The following is a 13697-nucleotide window of genomic DNA, read 5'->3' as shown; positions in this document are numbered from 1 at the left end:
GTGAAATTTTAAAAATGTACTTTCAACGGTGCTGAGCATCTGGCCATAGTCTGATCAACCAAGAAAAAATTTTGCTATGAGATATTTATCATAGCCCATTTTCTCCCTCTTCTTCTTAAAAATAGTAATAATTTTTAGCATTATTAAAATCTTGAAGAATGTTATTCTATATTTACTCCAAAAGCTATGCAAACATCCAAGAAATTCCTCTCTTCTCTGTCTGATAATTTTAGTGAGTGTGCAAAATAAACATTCATGTGATCTATCAACCTTTAAGGTACCTTTTGTATCAAAATCTAATGTTAAACACATTTTTCTTATCAAAATGCTGATCTTGACATGGCTTAAAACCCTTTATGATTCCAGGACAGTTGGTAGTTCCTACTGGAATAGTAGACATAGCAACAATTCCTTGGATCCCCTAACATACTTGATTGATGTGTAACATTTTCTCCTAGTTACCTTCACTCCAGAGTAAAAAAAAAAAAAAAAAAAAAATCAACATTCCACATGGGGCTAAAGATCTGTTAGAAAATGACTCAGGCCAGAGACTGCGAAAAGGAGGATTGCATGGCTTAGTTTTGCAAATATAAACGTTGTGGGTTTTAGAGCTGGAAGAGAGCTCAAAGAGGAAACCAGCAAGTGCAATTCACAGCTTCCAGGACGAAAGGACTACAAGAGCTAAACCTGGATGTGCTATTTCAGGTCAGGCAAAGGGAGAAGCTAAAACTTTTGCAAAGTTATATTTCTTTAAAAAAAAAAAATGCGAGCAATGCTATGGCTCAGTGGGCTATACGGAAATATGTGTGCAGTACGCACTAAAATGCAAGGCTAATTTCCCTAGGGAAAAAAGATGGGGAAGAAGGTGAGAAAGAAAAGACTCCACTCTCCCCCTAAAAGCTCTCCAGCCTGTCTTGGAGCAACTACACAGTAATAACGAAAGATGGGAAGTGTTTTGACAAGCCCGCGTGCAATGCCACTCAGTAGAATACGATGGACATTCTCTTGCCTAACCATTTTACAGCAGAGCCCAGAAGAGGAAGCCAGAAACTAATTCAGAAAACCCAAAACTTAACACTAGCGGCACGGAAATGTAGTTACATAATTTAATTTCATTTTTGTTTCTCTGCACTTGAGCGGAACTCAGTTCCACATCTGTCTTCCTCAATGTGAGAACAATCCCTTCTGGAACCACAGGGCTGCAGATGTCACCCTGGAACTCTCCCAGAGGCAAAATGCCAGGTCTGGGACTGCTTTTCCGGGGTCACTACCCGGGGTCGTTCAGGGGTTAACTGACCTTGGGACCTGTCGGAAGACACCTGCATCTGCACCACCTTAAAGGACCCACGCTAAGGGCCTGGGGCAGGGGGGGAGGGGGGGCGGGGGTAGGAAGGCCAGGTACCACTGCTTTCTGGGCAAAAGACGAATCCACAGCAGGGAGAGGGCCTCCCTGCTCATCGCCATGCAGTTACTGGGCTACAGATTCCCAGGCCCAGCCCCAACGTGGGCAAAGTGCGGGGGAAATGCCCTTTGATGTGGGAGCTGAGCGGGTGCCAGGAGCTGGTACTTGCTATTAAACTTGGTCAATGCTGCCGCTCCCCCAGCCCGGACCACACGCTGTCACCGAGTGGGAGGAAGAAGCCCCTCCTCCATGCCGAGAACTCTTTCCAACCCTCCTGCTCTTTCTCCCCCCCCACAGACCTGCTGTCCGCTCGGGCTGGACGGCGGAGACGCCGCCCCGGTGGCCTGGGGTCAGGGGGCTGAGGGTCAGGGGACCTGGGGGAGAGGGGGGGCGGGAGACCTGGTTCCCCCCGGCACCTGGAGCCTCCAGCGACCGAGGGCCACTCGGAGCTCGGCGGCGCGGTTGAATCACGGGTGAATCACTCCTTTCAGGGTCCTGGAGTTTCCTAGCGGAGGAGGCGGGGCAGGGGTGTGGATTCGTGGGGCCGCCCACCGCGACTGCTGGCGACGACGGGCGGGGGCGGGGAGTCGGCAGGGCGGGCGCCGGGATCGCGGAGGCGCGGGCGTCCGCGCGGCCCTTTAATAGCGCGCGCGGCGCCCGCTTCTCCAGACTCGGCTCTCCGCATCCCTTCCCGCTCTTTCCCCAAGGGCGCTTTCAGCCCAAACTTTCCAGCCTTCGGGGCGCAACGAATCCTCCCGACCTCGCCACCAGCTCATGGACATGGCGTCTCCCACCGGACCCCGGCTGACCTGCCCCGAGGCCGCTGTCTCTAGGACACTCCTCCTCGGCTGGGTCCTTGTCCAGGTGGCCGGAGCCTCAGGTGAGTGGCACCCGCCTCCCTGAATTCCTGGGGCGCTCTGCCCGAAGCGGGGATCAGTCCTGGCTGACAACGGGCTCGTCCTGCCCAACTCAGCCACGCTCACCCACCCGCGTTTGAACCAACCTGGGCGCGAGTTGGAGGGTAGGCGGTTGGTGCCTGGGACCCCCGCCTGCATCTACTAGAGATGCTTACTGGGAGATGAGTAGTTGCGTAAGTGAAGTTGTGGCTCCAGCTTTAATTTAAGGAAAGAGCTTCCCAGTGACCTTGAAGGTGATACTTGGGTCCGCACCTGCACGGGTCAGCGTGCAGTGGTTTGGATATTATCCTTACGTGTGCACTTAAAGAGCGGCCCTCGGTGTTGTCTTGATCGTCCTAGTTTAGATTGAGTTAGAGGCAATCCTGTTGCAGAATGTCGCTTGGATTGAAGCAGTCATTACATTGTCCATGCTTCAATATGCCTGTGCAAGGCAGGGCAGTGACTGACCTGCCCAGTCAGAACTGGCAACGCAGACCTTAATAACAAAGGATCCTAACCAGTGTACATCCTCTGGTGTGACAGGCCCAACATCTGCCTAGGTGTCTACTGAAGTTTCAGGATAGAGACATTTTAGGTAAAAGTGAAAAGGATCAAGATTTGGCTTTTTCATTAGATGCAGCCCTAACTGCTCTCACACATGTGGGATTTGCCCTTTTCCATAACTTATGGAAGACCCTTCCTAGCTGGCCTTCCCTGCCAGAGTTCAACCTTAGAGTCCTAGGCTCCTGCAGCTGGGTCATGGACCCCCTAGGGCCCTGATGACTCCTGGGCTGTGCTTCCGGGTCAGGGTGTCACAGGGAGTCCCACATGAATGATTTCAAACAATAATTTCAAGATCCTTGCCTGTTTCCTTACATTACAAGGAAGAGCCTACCATGAGGAAATTCTGGGTTTGGGAAAAATTTAATGTTTTTTCCTCTGGATAATTCAGTAATGAAGCTTTCATCGTTGAAAAAATATTATTGTGAGGTTTATGGTGATGTTTAGTGGGTAAGGTGTTTTATACCTTCAACGTGAAATCATGTGCTGAGAAGTTCATGCAATAATAGCTATTCCTCTTGTTTAAAGGCACTACAGGTGTGTTAGTAGCATATAATTTAACTTGGAAATCAACGAATTTCAAGACAATTTTGGAGTGGGAACCAAAACCCATCAATCATGTCTACACTGTTCAGATAAGGTAAGTTAGATACAAAAAGAGAAAAATACGGCTTTAGAGGTTTCTCCTTCCCTGTGCTGTTTTGATGGTTCTACTTTAAATGTCTTTAAAGCTGATTGATGGTTGAGATTATTGGATATATGACATGTTAATTTGCCATACTCTGCTAAGCCTGCAACATTTCCAGCCCTTAAACTGATAAAACATTTTAATTGCTTTTGGAGGTGATGAGAAAATTCCTAAGTGGAATAGAAGCTGTGGAGAGGTGAATCTTCTTGAGTAAGCCTTGTTGTCACTGATGATATGATTCTGGTTGGATACCTAATCTCACCTAAGCACACGCGTCTTTTTCAATGCTGTCTAGACTGTAAGCCTGCTCTAACGTGTCAGGGAAGAGGTGGGCAGGAGTTTGGATACATACATTACCCTGAAGCAATATTTGATGCGTTCATCCTTGGACTCATGATTTACACTTCAGTTGCATACGTGCTAACAGAGGAGGTCGATTTCGTGACTCACCACGACGGAAAGAAATACTCCTCTGCCTGCATGCTCAGCTGTCAGGCTCGTCTGATTGACAGTTCTCCCTAAGAGCCCGTAATTCAGTATATTTAGTCTAAATGTTGACATGTCTTCCTTGATGGTTTTCTCTATATTCTTGTAAGTTTCTCATTTCTGAAAGGTTCTAGGAGGCTTGGTAGAGATCTTATTAATTAGAGGAGAGCAGCTGTGGAAATTATTTTGACACATTGTATAAAGGCACAAAAGTATCACTGGCTAAAATTAAGGTGTTTTGCTTTTTGTTTTGTATTGTTTAGCTTGTCAAGCCTTTTTATAGCATTAGGAATGCCACTCCTACATATGGAGGCAGTCTTTTAGGTAGATGTTCTTGTTTTACAAAATGAACTTCATGATGACTGTTGCCAAACAGAGAAGAGAATGTGTGTGTGTGTGTGTGTGTGTGCGCGCGCGCGCGCGCACACGCACAAATTAATGTGTAGATAGAGCAGTGGTTCTCAACCTTTCTAATGCCGCGACCCTTTAATACAGTTCCTCATGTTGTGGTGACCCCCAACCTTAATTATTTTCATTGCTACTTCATAACTGTAATTTTGCTACTGTTATAAATCGTAATGTAAATATCTGTGTTTTCCGATGGTCTTAGGCGACCCTGCTAGCGGTTCTCAACCTGTGGGTCACAACTTTGGTAGATAATTTTCTTCCAGAGATTGAAAATAACATTTTAGGAGGAATGCTTACCTCCTAAATATATTCAGTCTTATGTCTAGTGAGCATGTGGAAACATATTTATGGTTTCCCTGGTTTTTAAATATAAACCTTTGTTAGCTCTCAGTTCTTGGACTTCCCAGGGCTGCTATTCAAGTGAACTGTGTGCAAACATCCTAGTGCAGAGATGCTGGTTGGGGGTGCCCACGGACACGGGGTTCTTGCGGAGCCCAGATCTCCTCATACTCTCACCCATGTGCTAGAGGACCTGCATGCAGTTCCTCCACCCTGCTGCAGACCTCACTCTTCTGTGAGATAAATGGGATTCCTGATGAACAGGACCACAGCAGTCATTTTATAGAAAAGGAAACCATTGCCCTAGGAAGATGAGGGATTAATTCATAAGTGCCTTGATGGTAAGTGCCCAGCTGGGTCTGGAACCAACGTCTGCCCAGTATTCTACCACCACCACCTTTTTTGTCAGGTCTGCCACAGCCGATGTGAGCTCCCCCACAGCTGGGAGGAGGAAGAGGGGTTGGTGCCAAAACTTGAATTTCTCCTTATTCCTCAGGTTTTTCTGTGAGGCTCCATCTCCTCAGTGGGCCGCCTTCCCTCCAGTTTTCCTTCTCTAAAGGCAGCATCTCCACCTGCTACTCCTCTCCACCTGCTGCTCCTTTGTACCTACCACTGGCCTGTCCCCAGCCACGGGGCACCCCTGCTGGGCCTGCAGCCCCTACTTGGAGCTCCAACTGTATTTTTCCCATTTGGGAATAGTTTCAGTGATGGTTGCAAAGTACTATTGGCTCAAGCACTGAAACATCACCTGTAAGACTAATTCCATGGGAATGTTTAAATTCTAAAACGGAACTTCCAAAGTTTCTAGAAAACAACCTGTTCCTACATTGATGAGTCTTGATTCTGTTGGAATTTTTTAGTAATTGAGGCAGGGCTTTTATTATGAGTCTTGATTCCGTTGGAATTTTTTAGTAATTGAGGCAGGACTTTTATTATTTCCAAGTCAGGAGATTTTGCAATGAATACTTAGAGGATCCTCGAAGGCTTTTAAAGTGTTAGTGCTGGTAACAGTGCTCAGAAGAGCTTACTACAGAATTGCCCCTTTATTACTTGTTTACACAACTTTACCCATTTCACTAGTTTCAGTGATATCGAGTACTGTAATTCCTATGGGTGAGCTGGGAGAATCTAAATACGGATCTGTCAGATGGATTGCAGACTCGGAGCCCAGCAGTCTTTCTCTAATCTGAACAACATGTTTGCCATAGGATGAAGAAGAATCATCATGTTTTCCTTCACCTTTTTCACTCCAGAATTAAAACAGCCTCTCTACTTCTATCACAGAAAATTAGAGAAATCTAAGAAATCAAAATCTTTCTGTATAAACGTTAGTTTGTGAATTTTAGGACAGAGAGTGTTATTTAGTTCCGATTTTTGAAAAATACCTGTTTATGGCTCATGGGCATGGATTTGGACAATTGAATCCAGTTTGTTTTCCCCCTCATTCAACCTGTAAATGCAAACGATCTAATACTGAGCAAGGCCTGCTGTGTATAAGCCTCACAGCCTTGCTGCTTGACAGCAAACACAAGGGCATGGACCCCTGGTCCCATGCAAACTGTGTTCAACATGAAGTGCCTTAGTGAAAATATCAGTGCTGGGGAACGGGGTGGTGGGGGGGAGAGATCCGATCTGAGCAAGGAGATCTGGAGATTCCCGGGGAAAATGGGACTGGAACAGGACCCTAAATGACGGACGGGGCTGAGGCAGTGGATGATGCTGAAGAGAAGGGAAGAGCATTGTGACTGTCAATTTAGAGAGGACAGAAGTGTGTGGATCAAGTCGCAGTGACATTTATCTATGGATTGTTTGGGTCCTTTAAAATAATTTTATATTTATACAAGTTCTTTAAATTTCCTCTTCAATGAAGGAAGATCTTTTAGCCTCTTAGTCTTTCAGGCTTTGTGAGAGAGATACTATTGTTATTCTGTGGTCTTCATTGGGAAGTATTCACATCTTTTAAAAGTGAGAGAGGCATGTAGCAGAATGAGATGAACAGACACAGTTCTCACCTCATTAGTTACATGACCTTGTACAAATTACTTAGCGTATCGAGCGTCAGTATCCTTGTATGTAAAAAAAGATCCAATACCTTCTTGGAAGAATCATATCAAATGAAGTAATGTGTAAAGGGCCTAGTACAGTAAATATTAAATAACCACACCAACAATTGTCGTGATAGAATGTAATGTGTAGAATATATTATATAGATTCCATTATTACTACATTGACTATATTCTACAAAGAATGTCTACAATATAGAATGTTTATAATAAATAGAATGTAGTACAATATACTAAGTAATAAATAATCGGGCCTTAATAAAAAATCGTGTACATTCTAAGAAAGATATTTAACAAAATGGTTAAGAGCACAGACCCCAAACACTGTTGTCTGGCTTAAAGTTAGGTCAGTTGTGTGACTGAGCTGGTCACCTAATCTCATTTTGCTTCAGTTACCTTATTATGAAAAGAGAGATGATTACAGAGACACCCCAGGTTACTGTGAGGACTCCAGTGCATCTAAAATGCTTAGCATGGGAGTGCCTGCTCACCAGTGGTTGTGGATGCTATTATTGTAACAGCACCACAGCCAGAAAGCCATCTGTCTTGTTGGATACAAATCCTAATGTTCCATTTCTCTTCCTTCCTTTAGCCATAGGTTAGGAAATTGGAAAAGCAAATGCTACTCCATCACAGACACAGAGTGTGACCTCACTGATGAGATTGTGAAAGACGTGAAGCAGACGTACTCAGCACGGGTCCTTTCCACGCCGGCAAATGCCACCGGTTACACTGGGGAACCCAAGTACACAAACTCCCCGGAGTTCATTCCTTACTTAGAGAGTAAGTAGATCCGTTTCATTCTCCTTTTTATAAGCTCCTGAGTCTTTTTGTGAGCTCATGACCCTTAGGGGCCAGTAGACAAAACAAGATTTCTTCAGAACCACATCTTTTTTCTCAGGAACCAGAAAGTGCCCCAGCCCTCTTCACTCATTCCAGTGTGGTAGGAGGTGCCCAGAGCGTGAACTTTGGAGTTGATAACAGTGTCATCAAGTAACTTTCTCCACCAGCCTATCCCCAGACCGTGCCAGTAACAGGCCGGATGGGACCTGGGGGACTAGGACATCCACCAGGACTGGGGTTTCAGTGTTTCTCCATATATATTCTGGAAATTTTATTTACATACATACACACACACACACACACACACACACACACACACAGCATTTCCATCCCATCATCAGACCAGAAGTCCAATTTACAGTTTTTCACAGTCACAACTGCTCAGGGAAAGTCCAGTTTCCTTCTGATCTAGAGTCAGGCTTGCTGACCTCATCTGGCCAAGGTTGAGCCCCGTGCTGTGCCGGGTGCTGGCCCAGCCGCTCCCAGCCTGCCTGCTTTGTGCAGGTTTTGAAAGTGCAGCGTGCTTTCCTCCCCCGCCTTTGCCCTAGTAAGCGGACCTTAGTATCTCCCAGGGGAATGCACAGGATCCCTGCCAAGTAGATTACATTTTTTGGCCTGACTGTGGCTCTCCACTAGGTATTTTAAATAAACCTATAACACACTGGGAAGGGTGAAATCTTTTAAGGTCTTTTAAGGTCTTTAAATCTTCAAAGGTCTTTGAGGAAGACCTAGAATGAAAGGTTAAAATGAAAGGGTCATGCTATCGGTGCTTTTCTATCTACCCCTCTGACCACCCAGTGAGAGAGGAGAGTTTCTGGAGGCGGGAATGGTGAGAAGGGGCAGAGGGACAGGCAACCAACCTTTTTCCTCTGGTATCTATTTAGAGGGTCGAAATAGAAGTAGCCTTAGCCCAGGTGAATCTGGCTGCCTTTCCTGAGCCCCTGTTTGCCAGAACCTGTCTTTCGCTTGTGTGTCTGTCATGGCATCCAGCTGGGCATTAGACACCACATCCATGCCCCCTCTGGTAACTGCCCCGGGGCACTAATTGTCCTCCTTCCATTGATGGCACCCACTTGGTTTTCTGTTATAGTTCTTGAGTTTTTTTGTAAGCCACTTCAAATCCCTTTTTGGTACAAGATAAAATATAGTTTGCATATTTATTTTGCATGTGCCTGCACATAATTTGTGTTAAATTATTGGGATTGATTTTATTGTTATTCAACCAAAGCACCTGGGATCATTGAGCCCTCCAGAGTCCCAAGACTTAACACTGGTTCCTTGAGGTGCCAGGACATCTCCTGAGCTTTCCCACAGCCCCTCATTTATTTTACCTAAAATATGGAATCTTGTGCAACTGTGTTGTTTAATACAGTAGCCTCTAACGATGTATGGCTATTGAGCCCTAGAAATGTGGCAAATGCTATAAGGGTAAAAATACACACTAGATTTTGAAAAATATCTCCAAAAGTTTTAGATTGATTACCTGTTGAAATGATAATATTTTCACTATAATGGGTTAAATAAAATGTATTACTGGAATTCATTTCACCTGTTCCTTTTCACATTTTCTAATGTGATTACAAGGAAATGTAACTTGACATCGGTGGCTCCGGTTATACATCCGATGGGTAGCGCTTCTATAGCAGGTCTTGGGGTTCAGCTTAATGCCACTTGGCTCACTACTGCTAGGGAACGGGTTCTAAGCAGGTGTTTTATGAGGGATGTCCAGGGTATTAACTATGATAACTAAAATGGGATTCTATTTTTAGAGAATTCTTTGGTTCCAACGAAGTTTATTTCCTTTTTAGCAAACCTCGGACGGCCAACAATTCAGAGTTTTGAACAAATTGGAACAAAACTGAATGTGACGGTACAGGATACAAGGACCTTAGTCAGAATGAATGGCACATTCCTGAGCCTCAGGGATGTCTTTGGCGAGGACTTAAGTTACACACTTTACTATTGGAAAGCTTCAAGTACAGGAAAGGTGAGGATTTTTTTCACTGGTTTTTATGATTTGCTGTAAATCGTGGGCCCTTGATTTTACAACCCACTTCTGCCCCAATTCAAAAGTAGCAGAATGGGGTGGTTGAGAGGGCAGTGTGGTGGGGTGACAGGGGTGCTTGCTGTCCTGGTTCTACCCGTGACTTTGAGTGACCTTGTGACTTTGGGCAAGGCCCCCTTGGATACCCACGTTCCTCAGCCAAGAGGCTGCACCAGATCATCTCTAAAGTTCCTGTCAGGTCTCACATTTCTTTCTCTGTTGAGGATCACAGAGACAAAATTTGTTTTCCATTCAACAATTAATACATCATCCTTCCTTTCCTTTACTGCAAACATCTCCTACAGGGGCTAAGTTGGATATCTCTAGTCTTGGAAAAAGCACCCTCAGCAGTTAGCACGAGGAATATTTAGCCAAGTCACTTCTAGTCCCGTATATGTCAGATGTGTCCACGTAGGCTTTTGCTTCCGCAGTGACCTGGTAAAGGTAAAAGAACTCACTTGAAGCCCAGATGAATTAAGAACTCTTTATCTTTTAACAGAAAATGGTCAAGACAAACACTAATGAGTTTTTGATTGAGGTGGATAAAGGGCAAAACTACTGTTTCAATGTTCAAGCCGTGATTGCATCACGAAAAACTAACCAGAAGAGTCCAGAAAGCCCCATTGAGTGCACCAGCCACGAGAAAGGCGTGTTCAAAGGTGAGTGTCTCTGCCCAGCGGGCGCCTTGGAAGGCACAGGTGCCCTCCAGAGGACCAGCTCCACCCGCAGAACCAGGATGTCCTTTGTTCAGAGAGAAACCGTCTTGGTTTTTCTTGGTTTTGTGTTTTATTTGGAAGTTACTCATAATTTTAGGCAGTTAGAAATGTTTCTCTGTTGTTTCTTATAGTAGCGAGTATTTTCTTGAGCGCCTAACACGTGCTAAGCTCTCTGCTGAGTGCTCGGCACATAGTCCGTGTTTGGGGTTTAGTATCAATCACAGATTTCTCTGGGCATGTTTTCATACTTAAATTCTAATCTTTGGGGTTTGGGGACAGCATCTGGACCATCTGTGAGCACCCACAGTGGGCTGTAAAGTCTAACCCATGAAGGGAAGGGATTCAGTCTGTCACATATACCCAGGTACGTGTGTCCATGCATGTGCACACACGGGGCCCACACATGGTGAGGAGAGGCTTCTAACTGGAATTGCTGTAGGTGTGTAGGTGTGTAGACATGTACGTACGTGAAGTCTCTCTCCAGGCTTTGTAAAGAAAGTGCTCTGAGTACTTCCAGGGATTAAAAGTCAAAAGGTAGTAATGATGACCTAGCTCCTTGCTAAGAAGAGATTTTAAAATTTAAAAACACTTTAAAATAAATTCTCCTCCATTTATTGACACTGACAGAAGGAAAGGACTCTCCTTCTCTCTGGTCCTGCACCCTCTGGGCCATCGTACCCACAGCCCTCACATCCATCTTCCTAAAGCCAACTCGAGTTCCGCTGCCTATGTCTTGGTGCACATCCCGATCGCTGCTTCCCAGGTCTCTTCTGTATCTGCTGAAATGCATCCTTTGAGAACCATTGTAATCGCCACCTCCACCCGGAAGCCTTCTCATTGCCCAGCCAGTTATCATCTTTCTCAGCTGAATTCTGGTAGCCCTTTTTGTGTCTCTTTGCACTGATAGTTCATCTTCTACTGTAATCATTGCCACCAAACTCAGCATTATGCACTATTTTTAGCCAATTGTTTCTAACAGTGGTTCTTACTTCAATCTATATGTACCTTCTCTAGACTATGAACATTATCCAGTTTACTAAATGGCCTACTTAAAGCTTTTGGCCTTTGTCAATTGCCCTACAACGTCTAGGGTTTGACAAATTCTTTCCTAACCAAAATGCGTTGTGGTGGAAAGAGTAGAGTAAAGAAATTTCAAATTACGCAAAAGCAGGATGGTGTAATTTGGAGTTAAGCCCTCAGTTCTGTCCACTGATAGATGGGATTCAAGCTCTCTCTACACATTGACTTGGTAACTTCTATTTTTCAGACATGTTCTTCATCATCGGAGCAGTGGTGTTCGTGGCCATCATCTTCATCATCACCCTGTCCCTGTGTCTGTACAAGTGCAGGAAGGCCAAGACAAGGCGACGTGGCAAGGAGAGCTCCCCGCTCAGTGTTGCATAAAGCACGTGACATTGGAGCTGCCAACTTCTGCAGAGTTTATACTGCACTGTGACAGAGAACTTTTAAAAGAATGGAATATATGGAAACAAAAATGAATATTTTGGAGCATGGAGACCCTTGGGCCCAAAGAAAGTTCTTTATCTGACTGTTCTCATGATTAGCATTCTGGTTTTGAGACCAGCACTAGTCACTTTGGAATGTAATGAATGGTACGGCCAATTCCAAGTTTTTTAAATTTATTTTTTAACACTATGGCACCTTTTGCACATATCATGCTTTAGACTGTATTTTCTACACTCAAGACGAAACCAGGCCATCTAAGCAAAAACAAATGAACAAATGCCTTAAAACGTCCTGGGTGGACTTTTGGAGTACTTTCAACGCGCTGACTTCAAACTATGTGGGAGAGTAAAATGGAAATTGGGTGGACTTTTCTAACATGTGTCTGTCCTTTTAAAATGTGGAGTTTAGATGTTTGTTTTTTTCTTAAGAGTTCTTTTGGAGGTTCAAAACAGTTGGCAAAACATATGCATGTGTTAAATGCAGAAGGCTTCTACTTTGCCTGACCAAGCCTGACAACTTTGGGCATATGCATTACAGTTTAGCACTTTAACTGACTTAAATGCTATTGATTAAACACTTGACAGCTAGCTATATTTTTATAAGACTACTATACAAACAAACTAAAGTTTATGATTTAAGGTACTTCAAGTTTATATGGTCAACATTGTGTATATTTGTATAATTTTTTAAAGGTTTTATATATGGGGATTTTCTATTTATAGAGGTAATATTCTGTTTGTATATATTGAGATAATTTATTTAATATAGTTTTATATAAATAAAGGTGACTGGGAATTGTGACTATTTCATTTATTATATCTTCCATTTACTATTTTTTTTTATTCTTTATTGTTTAAGTATTACATGAGTCTCCTTTTTCCCCCATTGACCTCTCCCCAGCCTCTCCCACCCCCCAACACATGCCCTCACCCCCCTAGTGTCTGTGTCCATTGGTTATGCTTATATGCATACATACAAGTCCTTTGGTTGATCTCTTACCCCCTGAGCCCCCGCCTTCCCTCATAGGTTGGACCATCTGCTCAATGCTTCTATGTCTCTGGTTCTATTTTTGTTCATCAGTTTATGTTGTTCATTCTATTCCACAAATGAGATCATGTGATATTTATCTTTCTCTGACTGGCTCGCTTGGTATAATGCTCTCCAGGTCCATCCATGCTGTTGCAAATGGTAATAATTCCTTCTTTTTTACAGCAGTGTAGTAAGAATTGTGTAGATGTACCATAGTTTTCTGATCCACTCGTCTGCTGATGGGCACTTAGGCTGTTTCCAAATCTTAGCTATTGTAAATTGTGCTGCTATGAGCATAGGAGTGCATATATCCTTTCTGATTGGTGTTTCTGTTTTCTTGGGATATATTCCTAGAAGTGGGATTACTGAGTCAAATAGAAGTTCCATTTTTAATTTTTTGAGGAAACACCATACTGTTTTTCCACAGTGGCTGCAACAGTCTGCAGTCCTACCAGCAATGCAAGAGGGTTCCTTTTTCTCCACATCCTCGCCAGCACTTGTAGTTTGTTGATTTGTTGATGATAGTCATTCTGACAGGTGTGAGATGGTACCTCATTGTTGTTTTGATTTGCATCTCCCAGATGATTAGTGACTTTGAGCATGTTTTCATATGTCTCTTGGCCTTCTGTATGTCCTCTTTCAAAAACTGTCTATTTAGGTCCATTTATTGTTTTTGATTTGGTTTTTGTATTGTCTCGACTGCAGAAACAAAGGGTCCTAAAATTCTCAATGGATTATGAAAACATTATTTTTTA

The 13697-nt window shown here is 44.0% G+C and overlaps 1 protein-coding gene across 2 annotated transcripts; it reads left to right on the top strand.

The window, feature by feature from the left end:
* Positions 1-1967: 1967 nt before the first annotated feature.
* F3 (coagulation factor III, tissue factor) lies at positions 1968-12714 on the top strand. Of its 2 annotated transcripts, XR_013959910.1 has the most exons (7): positions 1968-2282; positions 3388-3499; positions 7436-7626; positions 9495-9673; positions 10230-10389; positions 11074-11321; positions 11714-12714. XR_013959910.1 is itself a non-coding variant. In XM_080655670.1 (6 exons), exons 1-6 carry the CDS (start codon positions 2177-2179, stop codon positions 11848-11850), a joined length of 885 nt encoding a protein of 294 aa, XP_080511796.1. In that variant the 5' UTR covers positions 1969-2176; the 3' UTR covers positions 11851-12714. The 2 variants fall into 2 exon arrangements, 1 of the variants encoding a protein (XP_080511796.1); XM_080655670.1 differs by lacking the exon at positions 11074-11321 and having other exon boundaries at positions 1969-2282.
* Positions 12715-13697: the final 983 nt, after the last annotated feature.

Source organism: Plecotus auritus (genome assembly GCF_963455305.1).
Source record: "Plecotus auritus genome assembly, chromosome: 2".
NCBI classification, from domain to species: Eukaryota; Metazoa; Chordata; class Mammalia; order Chiroptera; family Vespertilionidae; genus Plecotus; species Plecotus auritus.
Note: the sequence above shows the minus strand (reverse complement) of the source record. Positions and strands in the feature narration are given on the sequence as shown.